This window comes from Petromyzon marinus, chromosome 38 (assembly GCF_048934315.1).
Source record: "Petromyzon marinus isolate PM22_M1 ecotype Great Lakes invasive population chromosome 38, UKy_Petmar_22M1.pri1.0, whole genome shotgun sequence".
In the NCBI taxonomy this organism is placed as follows: domain Eukaryota; kingdom Metazoa; phylum Chordata; class Hyperoartia; order Petromyzontiformes; family Petromyzontidae; genus Petromyzon; species Petromyzon marinus.
In genome coordinates, this window is record NC_133704.1 from 7,423,203 (window position 1) to 7,447,618 (window position 24,416).

A 24,416-nucleotide genomic window follows, 5' to 3' on the forward strand; every position below is an offset into this window, starting at 1 on the left:
GATTGACAGATGAAATGTGTCACACGGTGGCTGATGAATGCTCCCCGTTAATCTCACCCCTCTAACCTTTCTCAACCCGATGGGAGGAATGGAGGCTAGCTGGCTTGGCAGGCCTGAAAGGGAACGGGCGTCGACTGCATGCGGTGGGGCCGCTCGGCCAGCCGAGAACCGTCCTCATCGTCAAGAGGAGGCCGTACGCACGAGGCAGCGGGATGGCGAGCCTCCGTGGAGTCGACGCGGAGAGCAAAAATCGCCGAGTCAATCCCCTCGCATAAAACATTCACGGAGCACATGCCGAGAGGCAAGGTCGGCGTGCCGGGGAGCAGGGCTGGCAGATCCACGAGCTAGGTCAGCCGGGGTGCACGTGCACCGAAATGCTAGTCTGCTCATAATGATTAATGGACGGTTTTTCTCCTTTGTTGAAAAGGGGCCATGGATTAAAACATTGGCTTTGTGTCAAGCGGCCGTTGAGACTTAAACGGGTAATTGAAGAGCAACGGCACGGCACGCAAGCTCCGTGCATCAACGAGGGGGTTTAGTGTGCACCTCAAGTTACGATACGGACAATGTGGCCAAGATTTAAACTTAAGATTGCTGGACTCATGAAATGTTGGGGGGCTAATAACAACAACGCAGACGCACGAAAGATGAAGGTTCCTAGCGTTGCGGTTTACAACACTGCTGGGATAAGTGCTGTTCGCGAGCACCTATTTTGGCTGGGAAAGGCGCGAGAGGTGAATGATGTGACCAGCACAGCGCACGGTCCCCTCGTCTCCACCGGTGCTTATGTTGACACAGAAACAGGTTCTCGTTTAAATCAGAGTCAACCTAATGGAAGGCCGGGACCGAATCACTCGCCACTGATGTCAGCCATGGCTGGAAATTGAACTCGGCTCACTCGGTTTCGTCATACAGTATGTTATAACATCCGCAGCACTGCGAAATACAGACACACACATGTACTTCCACACACCCACACAAAAAAACGCTTACCGACAATAAACAACAGCACTAAGTGTTGTGCTCGTACCAGGTATGGAACTCTTTGAAGCCATGTGAAATGGCTAATAATCCGCTGGCAGGATGTCACAGGCAAAACACTCACTCCCACACAGACATGTTTACACACCGCATCACACAGTCATTAAGGGCAGTGTCAACTCGGGGGAAGCACAGAACGGGTTCAGATATCACTCCTGAATGGTGTTAGCTTTGGCGGGGAATTGAACTCAGGTCACCCTTAGGCCACAGCACAGTGTGCCAACTAATGTGCCACTGGTCTCCACAAATGCACACAAACTCACACATGCCGACAGACACACTCGAGCACTCGGGAGTGGAATTTTCCATGCCCTTGGCGACTCGATGAATTGTCGCGATTCAGGCTCACAAATCAAGTCCAGAATCAATAAAAAAACATGTTTTTAACACTGGAAAATTATATGGCCACTCGTAGCTGGAAGGGATGACAACAAAACACATGATATACAATGTACACATTTTTTTTAACACCAATTCTTAAGCACATGAAACGATAAATACATCACGGGCCTAGGAATGGGGATATAGATGGTGACATCGATAAACCGATGCATCGTCCCCACCTCTGACTCGCCGCCAGCCCTAACAACAAGCTGACGCTCTCAGACGAAGGATTCCCTCTGAAACGCTTCATCCGACACGGCCGGGGAAAGCCTCCGGAGGGAATCTGTCTCCAGGAATAGAAAAACACCCGACTCTCCTCCTCGCCCGCCCACCCATTCCGGTGCATGAACTTATTAAATTTCGCGAGATCTCACGGCTTCCTAACCACACGTGTCACACCTGGGCGACACGCCGGGGGGATCAATTATGGCGGACGCCACTGAGCAAATATGAACGGCCTCAAGCAGCGCCGCTTCCGCAGTGTGTGTGTGTGTGTGGTGGCGCTCAGGTAAGAAAGGGAAGGCAAGAGAAGGGATGTGAAGGAAGGTACGGTCTCTGCCAAGCCAACGGGATGGTGGAGGCGGGCGGAAGGGCTAACGGAGCAACGTGGAGCGGCCGCGGGTTTTCGGGCGCGGTGCTAAGGAACAACGCGGGGCTCGTCACACCGTGGGTCTCATCAGGTTCCTCAAGCATAAATAAAGATTACAAAAAAAGATTCTGCTGATCCCAGCTTCCACCTTGGAAGGGTTGAGAGGAGGGGTCATTACGGGGGCGGTCAAGGAGGCGCGTCGCGGACTGCGTGAAATTAAATTGGGCGCTTCGTTTTGCCGGGGCGGCTGATAAACGAACAGAAATACACCGGCCTCTGGTGGTTACCATGCGGCTAAATGTGCGTCCACGCGAAGATGAGCGTGCGTTTGAAAAGCGACTGCGTGCGATTTTTGTGGTCGTGCTTCACACAGCTCTCCGAAGGGTTGCTGGACTTGTATACGACATGCGTTGGGTGTGTGCGTCGAGTTTTCCGCTCGCACCGATCCAACAGCTGCTTTCGAAACAGGTTTCTGGCTTACGGCCCAGGACCGATAACCGCGCGTGCAACGATGGATCGATTCATCGATTAAAAATCGACTTATAGGCTCACGATGCACACATTGAACCGTGCGCGTGTGAAAATTACAGATTTATGATTCATCGCTGGTTGCATGTAACTAACAACGATAGGCCAATGTTACATTAAGGCCAATAGAGCTAACCAAACTGTACATGAGAAAAGAAAAACCTGTTACGAACAAAGACAGCAAAAATGAGACAATAAATAATTGGTTCCCGAATTTAATATTAACCCCGAATTGTTATAAGAGCTGTGGGGGGGTGGGAATTGTTACATTCCTAACAGAAGTCAATTTGGTTGGCTCCAGTTGATCTAAGCACTCTAGTAATGTGTTTACAGTGTGGGAAGATGCTTGTAAAAATTAAGTAAGTTTGGGCAATTTCACTTGCAGAGTTACGAATACAAATGCTCGTGAACGGGAAACACGGGCGCTCTTGTTTAACCCCGTGATTAAACATCGTCACGCTACGTTACAAGCTGTTATCTGCCATAAAAACGGGGCCGCAAGATGCACTTTTGCGGTTAATAAGCACGCTTGGGGGCATGCCCACCACTAAAAGGGATGGATGGGTCGGTGTTCGAGACAAACGATGGAGCCGCGGTCAAAGCAGAGAACACGCCTGAGAGGCGATGTTGGGCGATTAAATCAACTCGCACGTAGGAGATGGACTGTCGCTTCACAGGATCCACCAAGCTAACGGTAACAGGTTTGGGGGAGGGGGAAATCTTCATCCAGCAGTGGATAGATCACGGCCGATGATTTTACGTGCAAATAAACAGACCGTTATGTTTCCCGAACAGCAGTAGGCCATGCAGATACGGGGGTTACAGCGAGGTTGAATGCACGGCAAAGTTTGGCCGTGAGTCCACTAAACACGCTTCAGTTACAGAAAACGATCTGGCTCTCTGCCTGCACTTTCAACTAAACATCTTGGGGAATTTACTAATACGCGCGTCCAGCTTTCCAGAAAAGTCTTAGATTTTATACGTGCAAAAACCTGCTCCATTAGATTTTATTCGCATAAATACCAGCCGGTTGGCACCGGGTGAAAAAAACAAACAATATGCGCACGACAGTTATGCTCGTTTCTGTTGTGTCGCCATTGTTTTATTTACTCGGATAAATTGCCGCGCGCAGACGTGCAACTGAAACACTTCGGGACATCGCCGTATTCATAAATCCCATTCACGTGAAACGGAATGCAATTTGCCCCCTCAAATCGTTTCAATCACAATGCAAATGTGAAAGATTCAATGAGACCTTTTGGATTATACCGGCCACATTGAACCGATACAAACGCAACCGCGCGAACAATTGGAACAAATTTGACACCGGGACCGTAACCGACTGGGAGGCACCGGATGAAGAGGCGCGGGCGACAATGTGGCGATGAACACACGCAAAACGTGGAATGACGACGCACTCATGACACGAGACCAGCGAAACGTCGGCCGTTCGCAGAAGCGCAGAGGCACCGATTTGTTTACCGTTTGGGAAACAAAGCGAGACAAACCGTGCACGTACGCGAGCTTTGTCCCCCCGGAGGGATTTCGTTCGCGATAAGGTGGTGGCTGGCGACGCGGGCCAACTCACCCATTTTGCCATCCTCCACAAACAGCACGCTGAGCGGCACCAAGCAGCTGAAGTAGAACACGTCAATGTTGTTCTTCACAGCCACCTGTCAGCAACACGGCAACACGGGGGGGAGGGAGGGTGGGAAGAGGGCACCGACGATCAGGACTTGCCCGTTTTATTTTTTGCGATGAACCCGGTAACCCGAGTTAGATTCCCGCCTGTGGCGAGCATTCATGGAGGGTGATATCTGAACTGGTCCTCGGTGATCTCCCACCAGCCCTCTTCGCCATTGTGCAGTGACCAGTGTTAAGTATGGTCAAACAACCCTCGACACAAGTAAATGCCACGGGTCCTGCCCACTTTGAATAAATAAGTAAAAAGCAGAACAATTCATGGTTGTACTGTGCTTCTATGCTCCGCTACTTTCAACCTGCACTGACCAGCGTGGTACAGCATGGTCTAATAACCCCCACGTTTGTCATTCAATTACCACGGTCCTGCCTCCACACATAATATATAACATCCTTCGTTATCCAAGCAAGCCTTGCATAGTCTCAAGAGTCTTGTTTATAAGGGGGGGTCCTGCATTGGGATTTTTGCCTGATTCTATGTTTTAATGGGTGTTTTACATGTGGATAAACGAGAGTACCTGCAGAGAGCTCACTCAAATAAGGAGAATAGTCTCCAATGCATGTGTAGTGACATCGGGGATGTCACTATATGGTGCCGGCCCAGAAGGGTCTTGCAGTTCGATGTTCCTACATCGTGGACAACACCGTGTGGGTGGCTATCTGTAACACCAGCCCGAGCGGGGCTTGGCGAGCACTGGGATAGAGCGGGCACCATGTACAGCGTGTTATGGGGGCTCTCCCCTGAGGGGGAGGGGATGAGTGTGAGCCCAGGGGCAGGGTTGCCCCGGGCCGTGGCACTCTGGTTGACCCCGTAGACACGTGATCCGGAATGTCCACACAGGGGGCCACAGGTGGGGCGACTAGTGGGTGATCACGTGTCCGGAGAGAGCTCTTGAGAAGGATCGAGAGGGAACGAGAATGTTCAAGAAAGGCAGGCGGGGCCGAGGGCGAAGCGGCCCCGACCATAAAGGGATATAAGGCGGGTCCCTGAGAGGGACCAGAGTCGCTGCATTTTACAAGCTGGAAGCTCAACATCTACAAGCGGGAAGCTCTACATCTCAAGCTGAAGCTCTCTGTCCTACGAGGCAAGCAAGTGGTCGGAGACCCGAGTGAGGGATCGACCCTTCGTAGCAGTTACACTTTGTAGTCTGGTAAAGGGGCAATTACCCCTTTGTGTTACGGTGTTACAACTAAAAGTGCTGCCTCTAAAAGAACGTCTGCGACTCAGTTGGACCCACTACACATGTGCAGATTGGTCGCATACAAACACACTTAGTGTGAAGCCTACTCCTAGCTACCCAGCACCATGCGGGTGGGTTTGGGGGACATTATAGCCACACGATTAAAATCTGCACGATCCATCAATACCACCTCCTCCGGAGCATTGAATTACAGGCGCACGCAGCCCCACGGCAAGACTCCCTGACCTGCTCCTCCTCCTGCCCCCGCACACAACTCGTAGCCCAATCTCCCGCTTACGCAAACCGCCGCGCTTGCGTCAAAGTAACCGCGCACGTCACGCAATTGCGCGCAACGGGGAATAAAATTGCCGGCAATGAAAATGTCAACGAGTTAGCCAGCGCGCCGCACAATGCGGGCACGCCAGGTCACGTGACCTTGGACGCGCGTTTTACAGACGAGACGAGGCACGACCAGATGGCTGGTTTACGAGTTTCCAAGTTACACGGCTCTTCCTGCGTCTCGTACCGCGGCCGTGCAGCGCATCGTTAGAGCGACGCGGATATGGCGACAAGCGCAGCGTTAATCCACCGCATAGCAGGCAAGGGTTGGTCGATTATGTAGCAAAGCTTTGCGATATTTCTAAACACCCTGGGGCTGTCAGGTGGCAAAGAGATAGCAGTACATCCAAATTAATTTTGGAATCTATCTAGGCCGAGTGATGAGTGTTGTCCCCTCGTACGCATGGTGGCTTTTCTCTGGGCACCCTGGATTCCTCCCACATAGAAAACATCCGTTAATGGGACTGCTAAACATTGGAAGCTGCACCCTCCCGAAACACTAACCTCAAAACGTCAATGATGATATATTATAAGGCAACAGTGTTATTCACCAATGTGTTGAGTTTTTCCTTAATTGTGTCTGTGCACCACTGTCAATAAAGCAGCATCTTCCAATTAATTTGTTTCATTCTGAGAAATTAGTCTTGAGACACTGAGGCTTTTCTATATCAATACAGTAGAATACTATTACAGTCGATGCCGAATACAAATCCAAGCAAATGTGCTTATATATCAGAATTTGCTCATTGCCTCCGCCCACCAGTGCAATGTGAGCGTGTTGCTTATATCAGAACTGTGCTTATATCCAGCTTGCACTGTATTACTATTTCAGCCAGATCATAACTTTCAAAATGCCCTTTTCCTAACATTAAAAGTAAGGTTAAACGAGATACTCAACACAAGGGAAGGCGACAATCTCTCAGGGCAATTATTAAAAACCAACACCATAACCGCACATTATTTATAGTGGCGGTGCGAGGTTGAGCCGCCCTGCCCAGCAGGAAGCGACGCTTATCTTCGGCGCAAACCTTAGAAGGCCATGAGGAGTCTTGCCACCAAACAACTTGGAAGCTCACCTTCAATTAATACCACAAGACGGTGCTTGTGTTTCACATTTCCATTTGCAGTGTGTGTGCACTGTTTCACTGGAATGTGCTTGTTTCTCACATTATGTTAAGACGTAGGGAAGGATGACCTTTGACGTTATGATTCGGGAAGAGACTATTGCGGAGTGAAACGGTAGCACTCCACTTAATTCCCTGCACTACTAATCCGGTGTCCTGAGCTGGATTCATTGTACATAGTTCCGGTTGATTATTTTTATTGTTTATAAAAAATGTCCGTGCAACACGTGTAAAACCTTCCCTTCTCATGTTACAAATGCTCAACCGTTTTGGCCATTTCACTATGGAAAAAGAGCTTCTTTGCTCAAAACGGGTCTTACCCCTGAAATAAACAGACTGATCGATTCCTGCCCCTGGCAAACATTAGTGGCAAGTGATAATCTGAAGGGAGTCCTGGACCTACCCCTTTACGGAGCCACACTGGTCAGCGTGGCGAACAATCCCCATGTCGCTTGACATGGCATGGATGGGGAGCACTTCATCCAGCAGTGAATTGACCAAGGGCCTGATGAGTGTAAATTTTCACAGCCCAGCGAGATCCCTTTCAAGGGAGAGCGAGGTTTGAATAAGTTACAGCAAAATAGAGACATTGCGACATGTAAAGCAATGCTGAAAAAGCCATTTCAGAAAGAAAAAATAAATGGCAAAATTTTATAAAATGTTAGTTGCAAGAATGAAATATAAATTTTAGTAATTTACATTACATTAATATTTAGCGCATTGGTTGGCTTCTCCGAATCCCGGGAAAATGCACCGAAATGAGGCAGGCGCTTATTAAACATCGGCGAGGCAACATCTCTCTCGTGGCAGCACGCGCCAACCCACCGAGAATAATGTCTTAAAATAACAAAAAATCTGAAAAAATAAAAGGGATCCATCACAAGAACAATTGAGTAGTAGATGATAATAAAGCACATCCTCACCCAATTTCTCCCTGGTCATTCAATGACGGGTGAAGGTAACTCAGAAAGGGCTGCCTTTGAGCTTTCTTATCCCGTGGGCGGTGACGACTCGAAGGGCGTCAAGTCTCGCTTCGCGTACAATGGGGACCCCACTCTCGAGCGGTTCCCCACTTGACAGGCAGGGGAGCTGGTGAACCACGAGCGTGACAGCGAGTGAGGAGTGAGCGGAGTGAGATGCAGAGAGACGGCATGGGAGTGGAGTGAGGAGGCGTGAGCGAGCGAGGTGGTGAGTGAGAGAGATGCACATAAAGCAAAAAAGAAATGCTTGCAGAGCAAGCAGGGGCAGAGCGAGAGAGAGCGATGGAGAGAGAACAAGAGAGAGAGAGAGGGAGAAATGGAGTAACGTAGAGCGAGTTGGAGCAAGCCAGCGAGAGATAGTGCAAGGAGCGAAAACAATGCGTGGGAGCGTCAAAAAGAGAATGAAAGGGTGAGAGAGAAAGCAAGCAGAAGAATATACCTGTAACAGCAGAAGAGCCAGAACCAATGAGGAAGAGATGGATGAATAGAGCTTGGGCCGGCAAGGGCGAGCTACACGGCAAGAGCGTGCATAGGACAGCCAGCAAGAAACAGAGATAGCAAAAGGAAGTGAAAGACAGCCAGAGAGAGGCAGAGCGACAGCCAGAGCAAGAATTAGCGAGCCAGCAAGAGTGAGAAAATAAGTAGAGAATACGAGACTGTAAAACAGAGAACGCAGGAAGAGAGTGAGCGAGAGAAAGACAGCAAGCGGGACAGAGGCAACAAGGATGCGGGAGACAGCGAGAGGGCCGGAGCGAGCAGCAGAAAGTCGTGAATGTTTGCGCACATCAGCCCTAGTCTCCTGAGATACGGCGGCACACACCATCCATCAAAAGCCGCGGGAGCCCTGCGCCCTGCCGCGTGCCGCACAACCGTGCAGCAAGTAGGATGCGAAACCTAGCTACTGCAGATTTTTGAGTGTTACTCTCTGCTCCGAGTGAGGTTTTTTTTCTCCAGCATATTCCAGTTACCTCCCCAGGATGAAAGATTTAAAACCACTCCCTCCCCCCCCCGACCCCAATGCAAGAGCCTAATTACCAAAGGTGTCTTGGGACGCGGTGAGATGACCCTCTGCTAACATCTCGGTAGCAAGATGTTAACTACCTCGCCTGGTATGCAGGTCGTGGGTGAGATGCCGACCCTGACGCCTATATATTTGGAGTTTGCATGTTCCCCCCGCGGCCGCATAGATTTTTCGCCAGGTCCTCCGGTTTTTCCCTCCACATTTAGAAACATGCATTTCACACTATTTGGCTGCTATAATTTTTCAGATGATAAGCCACTTCGTTGAGATATAATTTATGGCCAGGTCGCTGATGAAAAAAAAATATTTTGCTCAATGGGCCTTAACTGGTAACATGAAAATAAAAAGTTTAGTTTAGTTTTAGTTAAATACTCGACATTCTTCTTCTGATTATATTTATTAATCGTTTTGGAGTGCAACCTCAAACTCTCCTTAACGACACCAAAAATTAGGAAAGCCATACAACAAAAAGCATGGAGACAATTCAACCCAATTACAGTATTCAAACCGGAGCGCTATACCAACCGCACACTCGCTGATGTGTATTTTAGTACAATTTTGCTAATGCAGCCTTTTCAGACAGCACAGCTGCACCCCAATCTGTTAAAATCACCACCTCGCAGCTCTCCCAGCAACCATCGGGTTCAGCACCAGTTCAGTTTTGTTGCCACCTATGACATTATTCCACTGCAAAATGCACTTCAGCGCAGTGTTACGGCTGCCTACAAATACATATAATTAAAGGGTGAACATGCAACAACGTGCCAACTTGTTTTAAAACAAATGTAAGATATCAGATTCTTAGCCGCACGATGTATCATCGATTTGTCTCTTACACGTTGAATACTGCACAGGTAGGGAAGTTATATTCGATTCGTGTTGAATGTAATTAATACACATTACCCCCGGAAGCCACTGCAGGTGCTACAAGAGCACTACAAATGGAATGGTAAAAATAAAATAGAACAGACTCGCAAACAAAATCGCAGACCCCCGAATCACTACAGGTGGCGATTTATCCCTAGGCTAGTATTCATGCATCGCCCTGCCTTTACGCATGCGCGAACAGACAGAAATAAAGCGCTCTATTGGGAATGATTCCTTGAAGAAGCACGAAGCAGCGATGAGGTCGTGACACCTGTCTCTCCCTCCTCCCTCCGCTCGGTCTACAGACACCCTAATAATGCAGCTTCAAACGTCCGTCCGATTTAGAGACACCGCTCAGGATTTGCGACCACATGGCGCGTTAAGCTTGCGGCGGCACAGCGACCACAGATGGCAACCGCGCGCTCACACATGTTCGCATACAGCGGTGCTAGGGAACAGGCAAACAAGGCCACTGGCATGAGCCAGAAAGTGAGTCTGCAACAGGGCGAGAGGATGAGGCCACTTGGAAGAAAATCTCACGAGTATTTCTGTGATCTGCACTTCCGTGCTCCATTCTCTGACGTGGCGGCGGGTCACGCCAATTTCCCAAATGGATTCTTCATTTCAAGACATGATGCCCAGAGCACGTCGGAATACATTTAGTGAGCAAATAGGCTACGGGAGGCTGAGTGCACCGGTGACGAAACAGCAGCACATAAATGTATTCACTCCTTTGCCAAGGCGAATAATTTTTTGCGTCCATATAATCAACGAGCACGCGCTCAGCAGCACCGTGCCCTTGAGCGAGCGCATCGTATCCCTTCCCGTACCGATTCGCAACGTTGTCGTCAAGAGCAGAAGAAGGGGGTTAACGTACCGGGGTCACCAAGGTCAACGTTTGTCGGCGGCGATGGCATTTAAATCTCTAATTCAACGGATGAGCCGCCACCGTACCGCAATTAACCGTTCTCCAGTGGCATACACACACACACATATATATATATAAAAGGACGCTTAAAAATAATGAAGGAAGATGTTGTCCCGGTCTGTCGAGTTCACTTTTCTGTCATTACTCTGTCCGTCAACGTGTCCGTCAAACGTGACAGGAAGACAATTATGCAATTTCATCCAATGGAACACAGCCTGCCTGCTTCTCGATGCCCTCCAGGCTGAGATGCATGACAGGCTGTCCAGAAACAAACCGATGTAAATCGCTGTACCCAAATTTTCCTGACTAAGCATTGCTCCCTTCCTCCCACCATTTCGGTGTCAGCCATCGCAAATGAGGACACATGGCGATGGCACGATCTGAATTTTTTTGTTTAATCGAACTTTCTTTTAATGCATATTTTTTTACTGTCTCGTGATTTTGTTGTATTTATTTTTTGCTCCGTGTCGTTCGAACAGTTTCGAACACGCCCATCAGCCGATATGAAATATTGCTATACAATTTGCATATAATTTGCATTCATCGTAAATACTCGATTCTTAAGCAATTCAGGAAATACCGTGACAAAATTGGCGTAACGCGCACACCTCATTAATTATTACACGTTTGATTGAGATATTATATACCTGACCGTTATAAATTCAATTGAGACATGACATGCCCAGTTCTGAGAGATTACATTTCTCATCATTACATACCTCGTGTTGGAACATTAAATTCCTAAATCGCTCCAAAGATATTATTGAGAAGTGAAATTCTTAATCACCAAGCGCCCAATCTTTTCATACTAAGACATTAATATCCCAATCGTTAGACGACAAGTCGACACTTTAGCCACCTAATCATTCCGAGTTTAGTTTTGGAATACACCCACACAGGTGGGCGGCAGTAGACGACGGGGTAGCAGACCCCGGTGACCGAGCACCCGCTCCCGCACAATGCATTACCTGCAGGTTGTTCAGGGGATCCATCTTCATGACGGGGCCCAGCGTGTTGAGGGGGAGCGACACGTCGATGGATTGGTTGGGCATGAGGGGCGCGTGGACCTGCAGGGGAGAGGCTGGCACCACGCCAAAGCTGGGCACAGCGCAGGAGGGGTTGGAGCGGCGCGGAGGTAGGTCGGGGAGAAACGGTGGCGAGCAGGCGTGGCGAAGACGAGCGATGGGGTGACGGGCAAGGGTGAGAAGTGAGCGGATGGAAGCGCAGATGGACCAGAGGGGACGGAGCGGGAGTTGATGCAGGGAAAGGGGGTGGAGAACAAGCACCGTCAGAAAAGTCACTGCGGGATACACGCAGGGCTAACGAGTTGTGACATTAAAGCGCATGTTTGTGATAAACACTTGTCCCTTCAGATAGCTTCTTAGAGGTAGCGTTATGATATCACGTCTACTTTGAATAGAGCTCATTGGAACTTGCTTCATCATTAGGGATAGCCCTGAACAAGACATACGCATCTCAAGAATTTGACGGTTACATTCTTAACGCTTTCCAATTCAGGTTGAAAGCATGAAAGCGCCAAAGTTTGCCAATAAAAACAACGCGTGCGCCGGCACCTAGCCCAGTCCACACGAAACGCACAACACGACAGTCATCTTGTTCATGGGACACTTTCTGCCAGTATCAAGATGATAAAAAAGGCTTTTACCCTTTCTGGTAATAAATACAGGTGTTAAGATGTTAAAACACCCAATACACCTATAAACAAGGCATCAAGTCTGCATTAACCACACATACCATCAACCACACGCACACACATCTCATCGTTAACCAAACACTTCCGAGGGGCCGTCGCACGCGAGGAAAGCGTCAAGCTTGCGCGAGATTTTTCTTCCTTGTTCACCAGGTGCCGACGCCGCAGTGCCACGCACCTATTCTTGTTGAGCTGGATGGCAAAGTCGGTCATGGCCTGCAGGGCCTTGTTGGTGAAGGACAGCTCCATGTAGATCTGGCTCTGGCGGCGTGAGAAGGTGCCCTGGATCTCCAGGCCCTTGGCCTTCACGGCTGGCAGCCACATCTGCAAAGGTCCGACGACGGGAACAAGAAAACCAACCACGCCAAAAAACAAAACAAAAGCGCGCGCGCACACACGCAGAAAAATATGAGTCACCACAAATGTAATATCGTGTTTCCTTACACGTGATGTCAAGGCCAGTAGAGACGACAGCGATGAACAAAAGCATATGCTTTTAAAAAAATATAGCACACAACGATTAATACTACTTTATCAACAGGGTAAAACTTCGACGATGACAAGTGGGAGTGGGAGCAGCGAGATAAGCCAGCCCTGTTTTTACCAACAGTTCCACATCCTACCACCAATGCTAGACAGTGGTTGGGCACGTTTTAATGTAAATCTAATAAAGTAACTATCGTTTATATATTGCAGGACAAACTGTCAAATGGGTGGACAGAGGCCCCTTGCCTTAAAGACTGGAAAAAGCAGGGCCGGCTTGTTTTTGCCATTAGTAGCGTTGCAAATAAATTAATCGCGGTTGTGTTGGATTCGCTTAAAAAAATATAACAACCCCCGGAATAATGTAGAAACCGCAAAAGGAAATGAGCGCTGTCCCCAATGCTCGTTTGAGCAGGAAGACACTTTGAATCGCACTTCACCTTTTCTGTCAAAAGCTCACCTTGCCTCTTAACTTTTGCACTTGATTTACATTTACATAATCAAGAGGGTGTGGGAACAGCCCCAAACAACAGTTTATCCGCCCCCAAAATATGAAGAATCATTTTTTTCCAAGCCGAGAACCATGTGCCAAAAATCGCAGCGCCGTTTTCCCATGGTCTTACATTCACGAGACTTTTCTCGAAGGATCCATAACGGTCCTGCAGAAATGCAGTGTAAAAATACACCAAGGAGTCAAGAAGAAGTCGTAAAAATAACATGAAATAGTTAACGCTCGATTATCCATGTCGTGGATTATCCGGATTGCGTATTAACAGTGCTTGGCAGTTTAATTATTTCTAGATTTGAAGCTTTCGTGACTGCAAGGATCCATACTCTTTGGTTCTATTCGGTAAAGTCACGTAGGTAAAAAATAAAATAACAAAATTTAATTATTAGCAGCTCCTAACTTAACGACAATGCTAATACTGATACGTTTTATTTCGAAGATAAGTGATGGTAATGACTTGGGTCAGTGGACTCAAAAGTCCAAGTAACCGCAAAACGCAATACACATTTCTACATGGTCACTCCCATTTTAGGCGAGTGAACACAACTGTGTTTATTTTTTAAATCGCCTAATTTACATGCGTATTGCACAATCCGTGTTTGGCACATGCAGGCTATCCTTCAGTCCAATTGCTCTGGATAATCGAGAGTTGACTGTATTGCCTAAAAACCCTGCGCAGCTGTGGTCCTGTTAAAATACGCTTTGTAACAGTTGGCTTTAATGAACCTCATGGACGAGATGGAGATCTGCCGGGAATTTTTTTTTATCCCGTAACTCCATCCACAGCGGCGTCTCGGCCCAATCGAAGCAGTCTCTTGTACTGGCTAAAAATTACTACACAGGTCCAGTTCCTGTACATAAATGCACAGGTGTACAACGGCCTCTGAGAGTGACCTAGCAAAATATTTTACAGACAGCATAATTCCAGTGGTACTTTACTAAGTTTCACAGCTTTATAGTATCGATGATGATCTTGAAACAGATTTATAATGATGGTAATTTACGTTAATACTGAGGATTCATATTTATGATGAAAATCATAAGAGACAGAACAATGATGAAATTTGACATTAATAAAAATAACAATACTTCATAGAGATGGTAACACTTATTATAACGTTTACATTTAAGATGATAGCTATGGGCAATTTATATTCAAGTTGGATTTGTATTTACGACCATCATAATGTACGATTACTTTTACATTTTATATTGTTGATGAGTATTAATAAGGTGACAATATTTTGTTGATGATCAGCGGCACAGTTAGAGTGTACAGGCAGTGGAACTGCACCAAGGCTTACAGGACAGAGCAGCCCATGTGTCAGGCTACAACAAGGGGTGGAAATGGGACAGTGGAGCCCCATCTAAATGAATCGCACGAGGGCCCCCGTAAACCACGCTTCGCCACTGTTGATCATGATGATAATGACACCGATTGTACCTCCCCCCCCCCCCCCCCCACAGATTAAATTTCACTTCCCAACACAACAGAGGAACTCACGGTTTTAGGGGGCACGTATGTGCCGGTCGGCATGCCAATCCCGCCCGCAAGATCAAACAGGTCTCCGAGCCCTCCTCCAACGGGGGCGGCCAGAGATGCAGGCATCACAGCAGGACCCCCCATCCCTCCACTCATCTAAAGCGCACAGATGCACACAAACAACACAGATCCCCCATTCAGCCATACATTCTGCTGGGGCAAGTGCTGTTAGCGAGCAACTACTAACACAATACACGAAGGGGTGTGACCGGCACCACCAACTTCCCCACTCTCCCCTCCCTCCCCACTTCATGCTGGTACATATGCACTGCACTTGATACTCATAGCAGTTGACCTAGGGAGCCCCGGTCATATATTGCTTGCCAGTGATGTGAGCCATGGTCAAAGGTCATGGCATGTAGCACAATGAGAGAATCACAGCATCACTACACATAAGTGCTATTAACAAGTACCTGTAAAGGCCGACATGGCACATGGGGGTGTGGGTGGCCAGAACCATGCCCGGCTGTCTTTGTTTTCCTAGTGGCAAAGTTTATACACACTCCCTCAGGTACTCATTTGAGGTCGAGTCAGCCAAGGGGAGGTCCAGGACGAGTTCAGATAATCAACATTGGTGTTGGTAGCCGTGAGCGGGAATTCGTAGCGTAGCCCGCCAATCGCTGCGCCACCGCTCCCCACACACACACACATGCATACACATGCATACACACAAACAATATACACTGAAGCATAACAAAACCCGTTCATAACTCATGAGCAAGCCGGGACTGGAAACGTGTACTCAGTGTTGATGCCGCATTACTCAAACGCCACGACAGATTAATGTTCCGTTAGAGGCTTTAAAAGCCGTCAATCACACACCAACCCTTCCCGCAGTTCGTGGCCGCGAATGCTGAAGGCGCAGCTGTCTGGATATTTTGGATTGGTGGGGGCTCGAAAATGTAATTAGGCGCAAAGGCGAGGGTACAGAAGCAAATGAACGGTGGGAAACAAGAGCCTCGAAGCTGGCCCGAAGGCAAAGCCTCCTGGCTATTCCACACTCACTCGGCAACAGAGGATTACGGTCATGAACCGCATCGGCGCCCCACAGGGACGCTGTGGACAGCCTCTGCGCCACCGGAGACGAGGGCATGGCGCAGTGCGATGGTGGTTAACAGCTTGACGCAATGGAGCGCCATGGCGGCGAGATGTTTCAACTGCCTCGCCTGGTATACAAGAGGTCATAGGTTCGATCCCGACACTGACGCCTATATATTTGGAGCTTGAATGTCTCTCTCCCTGTGATCTCGTAGATTTTTCTTTCAAGTTCCCTGGTTTTTCCCTTCACATTTAGAATAAATCTGCGTTCACAGTATTTGGCTGCTATAAATTGCTACTTGATAAACCACTTCATCGAGCTATTATGTGCCCAGGTCGTTTCTGAAAAAGAGTTAATATAGCTCTGTGAGCTTTACATGGTAAATTAAAAAAAATTGTTTCAAAAGAAACTTCTAGAGATGAGCACAACTGTCCACTGTTGCTCATCACACCATGGAACATCTATGAAATTCACTCATGGATCACCGTTGTTTTTATCGTGCTTGTTTAACCAGGAAAGCCTCTCAAGGTTTCAAAGCTTTTGCTCTAAGGGACAATGCTGCTCTACATAATCCCATTTGAGTAATCTGCAGGTGATTAATTAGCAATGGGATGCTGCAGAGGTCTCTTGTTTTTTTTTTTAAACACACTTGCTGAACACAATACCAAACCTCCAAAACATAAAGAGGCCAGCAACAAATGGCACTATAGAACTGCGAAAGGTTATAATAACTTAGAATAGAAAACGTGCGGGAATTGAGAGGTGGAGTCGCGCGAGAGAAGACACAGCAAGACGAGCATTGTAACCTGCAGCTTAGGCATAACAGGGGGCCCTTCAAGGACACTTCACTGTGCGACTGTGGTGATCACCTTCAAGCAATGAAACATCTCGTGGCGAGCACCTATCCCACCATTTTTCATTCTCCGCAAACATCTCTTCCTTCCGATATTAGGAAGCCACTGGAGCTATGCACTTTTAAATCTAGATCGAAAACTAATTTCTTTACAACTGCTTTTAGTGGTTTGTTGTCCTTCCCCCCGCACCTCCGGTTAAGCACGGTTTACTACGCACTGTGCGAAAGAAGTTTGACGAAAATCGCTCCTGCATCCTCCTGAAACTGGCCGACTGGGTATCAAATTGTTAATAATGCCATCCCTGTAAATTGTTGCCATTCCTCACTGCGACACCCGCCACGCACAGGAAGCAATACTTACGGCAGGAGTGCCTCCCATGTCCCCGCCAAGCTGCAACGGCAAGAAACAGCGCGAGACAAGAGGTCACTGCGACGTCCAAACCATCGGGTGATGATCGGCGAGTGCGGCTACGCGCGAGACGACGCGGGAGATGGCGAGGCGCGAGGCGGGCAACGGTTACGGCCACGCCGCCACGAAAGAGCCGCGGGCGTGCCAGCCGACACCGCTGCCCGGCTCATTCATTTTTTGCCATCTCTTGGTATCGACAGCAAAACAAATCGGCGCAGCAGCGATGAATAATGGGGCAGGTTTGGCACAGTTCCACGCACGCGCTTTCGAAGGATCTTGGGCAAGCGTTTGCGGTGATCGTTAGGAGCGATGATGCGTTAGGGGGTGAGGATTAGGGCTACAAGCAGGATAAAAAGTACAATATTGGAATGACGACAATCCGCCTTGCATCTTCACCTTTGTCATCTGCTGTTTATGAGCTCCAGGTGTCTCTTGTAATTGGGACGCTTCACTTAATGAGAATTCACCAATTTTCGTTAACACAATTAGAACATTAAAGACCATGTAATGTTTTGTAAATCTTACATTTTCCACTTATTAATGGTTATGCAGAACTACATCATGGCTAGCAGAGGGCAATGCAGAAAAATCCGTTATTGTACAGTACTTTCTATGCTCCACTTCTAAGGTCTCAGCCCTTCACCAACCGGCAATGACCAAGGTGATTAAGTATGATCAAATAACCCACATGCACAACAGTGTGGGGAGACCCTCATCCAGCAGTGGATTACAAAACAGGTTATACATGCAAATGTACACCGGTTCAAAACACATAGGCACACGCCAACGTCTTGAGACAAGGCATGTTGAGGTTCGTGCATTAACACCCGCATGGTTTACGTAGCCTCATGATGATAACCACGGCGATGAAAACGACAAATACAACAGCATGTATTTGATGCAGAGCAATGGACAACGGTCATGCCAAGTCAGACGTCTTGGCGCGCCGTTTCATTGCGTTGCGGCCACAACTCTCATCTCACAGTTCCTAACACGGGCACGCCATGTGCTTTTTGTCATTTGCCGCGGATGAGGAGGGGTCCCTTGTGACCCGCTGTGGCGGCGATAGGAACTCAAGCAGGCCGGCGGATGGGAACACACGGAGCCACCCAGAGCCAGACATATCAAACGCGGCAATGGTCAAGGGCAGTGTGGGGTGGAAGCGCAAGGAAAGAGATAGCCTACCCCTTCGTTTTCCTCGCCCATCTCCAGAGCAGGAAGGCGCAAATGCGCACGCACATGAACACACGCGCATGGACGTACACAGAGCCATATGTACACGTCATGCACGCGCACACACACACGCAAGCAGGCACGGGCACACACACGCACGCACGCACACGAATGATCACACACACGAAAGTACCCAGAAGAATACACGCGCACACACACAAACGTTTCCGTACACACACGTATGCAAACACACGTATGCAAACACACGTATGCAAACACACGAATGAACACACGTGCATTTACGTACACAAACACACGCACGTGCATACGCGTACGCGTGTGTTCACGCACGCACACAAGCATATGCACGATCGCACGCAGGCATAGGCGTACACACAAACAGAGGGCAGCCACGCACGCACCAGAGGGAGAGAGCAAAGATCACACAGAGAAAAAGGGGAGAAAGACAGAGTCCAGAATTCAAAGAAATAATGTTTTCAAACAGACAAGAACTAAAAAAAACAAAGCAAAGGCAAACGTAGTCATGTGACCCCGAGACCTTATAGTCAGAAGCTCAACTACAAACGAAAGGCCGAGCTGCTTTTCATGTCCTTGAAAATAATTCATGCCTCCACCTTTTTCTGCGTCTTTCCCAGAATGCGACCTTTCATGTGGATTTTATTTCTTTCATGAATAAAAGTGAAATTCTCAAAGGTATGGCACCCGACTTCCGCACTGTTTGACACATAAACCGACCACCAGGACTATACGCTCGCCCCAACATAGACACATGCGCTCGCGCCGTGGAAAATTGTCATTGATTAAGTTAAACTCTCGACAACGAATACAAAAATAAACCTACAACACATTGCAAAAATGCTACAGATTTTATCTCGTTCTTCATCAGAAAGATGGGCCTGGGTTTGATTCCTGACTCGGGCCCATTTTCTGTCTGGAGTTTGTATGTTCTCCCCCTGTTCTGCATGGGTTTCCTCCTGGGTTTCAAGTTTCCTCCGATAGCTAAAAACTTAAACTATATGTAACTGGTGTTAGCCAAACATGCACATGCTTGCCCAGGTTGCTTCAGGAGTCGGCGTTAAATTAAAACGACGTCATCACGTCATCCTTCAATCCGATAGGGTCACCTCGTCAAGCCATCGCCTTGGCTGAAGGGACGATGACATCGTAGGTAATAGGGGGATGAGTCAAGCAATGGTCATTCTTCATAACACGTAAATGAATGGGAATTTTACGTGCCGTGAATTAGGGTCATTACCCAAAACATAGCCGATTATATCCGTTTCATCCGAATACAGTATTAGTGACCACATGTCACAACGGATTGAGTACACCACGCATTTTGCATGACCTCCCTTCCACTTTTCCCATTCAATACCAGACTCCCTTCTGTACTCTCAATGAGCTTGCAAATGATCTTTTTCCAAGAGTTCTTGAAGCTTCATTAAAACGCATAGATTTTTTTGATCTAATAGTTTATTTCATCGCCGCTGACTTCTCATCGACAACTTGTTCTTCACAGTGCTTGGAAATTCATGTTGGCGTGAAAGCACGTTTCTGTCAATAACTGGCAGGGCAAAAGCACAAAAACCGCCACTGCATTTTAACGTCGTCGGCCGTTCATCTAATGAAATAAAAATCCAATGGAAACTGCCTTCTCACTAACACTGCTCCATGTATTTGATGCGGAACTGTCGTTTTTTTATAACTTCACTTGCGATTGCATGCGACATCATTGTCCGTTTACATTTTAGTACAATCGTCACCATACATCTGTTAAATATTGCTTTAACCTAATTTGTAATTAAACTATGATATGGTATAAAAACATTGTTGCTCGAGCCAACTCAAGCGACAGGGAATTTATCACTCAAAATCTATTTATGTTTGCTCAATATTTTCGATTTCTGATGTGAATGTTGTTTTTGATCATATTTATAGTTGGGCCATTTCTGTAATTAATTTTGCTTGTTAGCATTTGTCAATTTGGTGACCCAGGTCAAACGAGACTCATCCTGGTCTCTTGCATTCTCACTTGGTTAAATAAAAAAAATGGAAACTTGACGCATCACCATACGGAAAAAAAGACATTGCACGTCGGGACAACTAGACGCTCAATTGTATTAATATTCCTTTAATTCAGCCAGGAAAGCCTCGCGGAATCTTAGGTTTGTTTTGCAGGAGGGTCTTGCTACGGAGAAATATTTGGCGTATTCCATTCAAGTACGTCTGGCATGTGGGAAGAAAGTGAAGCAGCTGGAGAAATCCCAAGTATATGAAGGGATAACTCAAAACTGCGCGATATATTCAATAATTCATTATTCTATTGCCCTCTCCCGGTCACCTTGCAAAACAAAGCTATAACGCATGCTATTTTCAGGCTTTCCAACTAAGGGTGAACATGGTGTTGCTATTAAGCACTTTCCCTCTTGAAAAGCCGGTTAAATCGATCAGAGGGCTTCCCAAAACTTGCAAACAAACCAGAGCTAAAAGGACTATTTACAAATATGCAAAGTACTTCACCCTGACAGATCTTCCATTGGCTCAAGAACTGCAAGTTAATTACTTCCGAGGACACCGCACGGTTGGAATACATTACATAATCCACTCGTATGCACGAGTTTTATAACTCGTTAAGTTACTGCTACTATCTTGTTGCTCTACAGCAGTCCACCTGGCCACCCTCCTCACCAGGCTGTCGAGCCCTCCCCCGAGCAGGTCGTAGGCGCCCATCTGCATGGCAGGCGGGCCGGACGGCACGGTGACCGGAGGGCCCAGGTCGAGGTTGAGGAGGTCGCCCAGGAGGTCGCTCTGGGACGGGATCACCTGCTGCTGCTGGGGCTGCTGCGACGCCTGCGCCAGGCCGTGCGCCGCCTGCGCCGACAGCTCGGGGCTCTCCACGCTCTCGCTCCTTCACCACAAAACACAAAGCTTCAAGTAAAACCTCAGACTTTTTGGGCGAGTGTTATTAGCGAGTAGCACCCGTGAAGGCATGTACGGCACACAATGGGGTCAGTTGCCAGCACCACGCCCGGCCGCCTACGTCTCCCTTGTGGCGATGCTTACGCACCGCACCAGGTACTCATTTTGAGGTTGAGTAGACCTAGGGGAGGCCAAGGGCCAGTCAGGATAATCTTCACTTGTGTTGGCTGTGAGCGGAAATCAAACTCGGCTTGCTCGGTTCGTAGTGCAGCGTGCTAATCACTGCACTTCGGCCCCTTTGCCACCACCACAAAGACATTTGCGCGCACATAATGGCGGCGCACATACTGGCGGTGCCTATACTGATGGTGCACATACGTACACTGCCAAAAATTTGCACGCACACACACACATGCAACAATGGCAACAAGATGTAATTCGCTAATAAGTCGTGGTGACGTCCCCACAGCGCTTGTTATGCCAGGCTAGGTGCACCGATGCCAAGTAAAGTATCGAAGGCTAGCCGACAGGAAGCTGCGGCCAAATCACTTCAACGGCATCAGTGCACCTCTTCACAGCGTCATGCCCGCACATCGGCAACACGATAAAAAAAAAAACCTAAGAACCTTTAAGGCAACAAGAAACCCCTGGCACTCACGATGCGGAGCGTGCGGGCAGCAGGCGGCGGGCCTGCGTGCCGCGGCTGCCCTCCACGAAGGCGCTGGGCGGCTTGTGGTATACGGAAGCGAGCGACGAGATGTGGCAAATGAGCTCCTCGAGCAGCGTGGGCTCCAGCAGGTCCGTCTCCTCCGAGATGAGCGGCTTCTCCGCCAGCACCACCTCCTTGGCGGCCACGGGATCCGTGGACAGCAGGCGCCAGTAGATGTAGCCTCGGTCGCGCAGGTCTGGGTTGTCAGAGTCCTGGCCGGAGGGTAGCAGGCAGGTTTGGGTTTTAGGTTTTTTTGGGGTTCGAGGGGGCTTGAGTGGGCGACTGAGCATCACACAACCCACCACTGCGTGGCCCAAGCCCCACAGCCACTCACCTGAGTGGCCAGGCTCAGCACCTGCTGCACCAGCTCCTGCGTCTCCGTCGGCTTCTTGAGGAACAGCTTCACAATGGCCGTCAGCAACGACAACTGCACCTGTTGATTTGCACAACGCAATGGATCAGTCCACCGTGACCAACACTTATTACCATCTTGTACGCGCATGCGCCTAGTGTGGATGGCATGGGTCCCAGGTGCCTGGGCCATTCGGACTGATGGGGCCTGGTGCAGTTGCACCACCTGCTACAATCGATGACGACACCACCGTTTGTACCTTTCTAAATGGAAGATTTTTTTGCGCAGTTATTGGTGACTAGGCCGAGACCATCAACTCGCTACACTTCAGAAGCTAATTTTCTCCCAACTCAATCTATGTAAAATTTCGATTTAAAGCTTTCGTGACTGCAAGGATTCATCTTCTTTGGTTCTTTCGGTAAAGTCACGTAGAATGAGAATAAAATAATAAATTGATAAAATAAAATAACACAATAATATTCTCACGACGTTTTGGCCACAACACATGCGGCCTTCATCAGGTGAAGGGGAAGAGACTGTCTAGAGGACAGTCTCTACTCCAGCGCTGTCCTCCAGACAGTCTTGTCCCCTTCACCTGATGAAGGCCGCTTGTGTTGTAGCCGAAACGTCGTGAGAATATTGTGTTATTTTATTGTATCAATTTATTATTTTATTCTCATTCTACGTGACTTTACCGAAAGAACCAAAGAAGATCAATCTATGTAAGTATATGGCTTTCCGCGAGTCTACATCTATATGTGAGTCTATGGTTCTATTTAAGGCATCGGTCACAATGCAAGGACAATCAAACCTCTCCACTTGAGAACCCAATTTAATCACAGGCGGCTCAAACTTGTATCCCAACCCAAGCTCTTCGTGGTGGCAGCTCAACACTCAACTCCGAGCCGCCACAGCCACCGCAATGAGTGGGCTGACACAAAAATCCAAGAAATAGCACTGCTGAACACAGTGGCATCAATGACAATGCAAAAAACTAAAACTACTAAAACTAAACAATTTTTATTTTACCAGGTAAGGCCCAGTGAGCTATATAGCTCTTTGTCCGAAATGCTGCGACCACAAATGATAGCTCAACGAAGTGGCTTACCACGTGGAAATTTATAGCAACCAAATACTCCGAACGCATGTCGATTCTAAATGGACGAAAAAATCGGAGGACTCGGAGAAAATCCACACGATCACGGGAAGCGCAAGACACGCAAACCCCAAATATACAAACAGGCATCAGGATCGAGATCGAACCCACAACCTCATGCATACCAGGGCGAGGGAGTTAACATCTTGCCAACTCGCGGCGCCCCATAACCTCAAACCCTAACCGTAAACATCATTATCGACAATAAAAAATTCCACGGTGGCGGTGGTGGAGTGCGTGCCTGCGTGCTCTCGTCGTGGAAACCCTCGAGGAAGGACTCCAGCAGCTCGTCGGCGTTGTCGATGCGCTCCGCGTACTCGCCCACGATCCAGATCATGGCGGCACGCGCCTCCGGCTCGTCCAGCGAGTCCAGGTTCTCGCACAGCGTGGCGATGATGCTCTCGTACCTGCGACGGGCGCCCAAGCAGGGTCAGGTCACCAACCGCGGCGTTTACCGTCGGCGTGACGATCGCGACCACAGGTTTGTTAGACGCTCACGCTTTGGAGTAAGGATTTAAAGCAGCCGTTGGGAAAGTGTAGCCCAACCCCCAGAGTGGTGGGGGTAGATAGGTGGGACTGAAAGGGGGGCTTCCCGCTGTTGAACGCTTATAGCCAAGTCGTTGGTTATTGTGCAACCTCTAGTTTTTGTATGAGCCCCCTCACCCCAACTTTTGACAAGGTCATGCAACAGGGTGGCACAGTCCACGACTTGATTTCATACATGAGGCCTTGTAATTCGAAACAATATTTATCTATCACTGGAAGCACCTTAACCATGCTAATTAGGTACTAGAGAGGAGCATTTTCATAATAGCGACGTATTTCTAATTCCACATTGCTGGAGAAGATGTTGTTTT

General features: G+C 48.3%; 1 protein-coding gene across 6 annotated transcripts in view; it reads right to left on the minus strand.

The window, feature by feature from the left end:
* Positions 1–24,416, minus strand: part of LOC116950183 (AP-1 complex subunit beta-1-like) — a 71,890-nt gene that overhangs the window by 32,360 nt on the left and 15,114 nt on the right. For 3 of the 6 annotated variants that reach the window (XM_032967744.2, XM_032967745.2, XM_032967740.2), the window contains 11 exons: positions 23,801–23,966; positions 22,386–22,484; positions 22,001–22,263; positions 21,112–21,331; positions 18,415–18,435; positions 17,182–17,211; positions 14,890–15,024; positions 13,501–13,536; positions 12,573–12,718; positions 11,652–11,781; positions 4,131–4,215 (listed from right to left, as the gene is read on the minus strand). In XM_032967744.2, coding sequence (XP_032823635.1) covers positions 4,131–4,215; positions 11,652–11,781; positions 12,573–12,718; positions 13,501–13,536; positions 14,890–15,024; positions 17,182–17,211; positions 18,415–18,435; positions 21,112–21,331; positions 22,001–22,263; positions 22,386–22,484; positions 23,801–23,966 — 1,331 coding nt within the window. The remainder of the gene's footprint in view (positions 1–4,130; positions 4,216–11,651; positions 11,782–12,572; positions 12,719–13,500; positions 13,537–14,889; positions 15,025–17,181; positions 17,212–18,414; positions 18,436–21,111; positions 21,332–22,000; positions 22,264–22,385; positions 22,485–23,800; positions 23,967–24,416) is intronic. The other 3 variants (XM_032967741.2, XM_032967742.2, XM_032967743.2) reach the window with 3 other exon arrangements.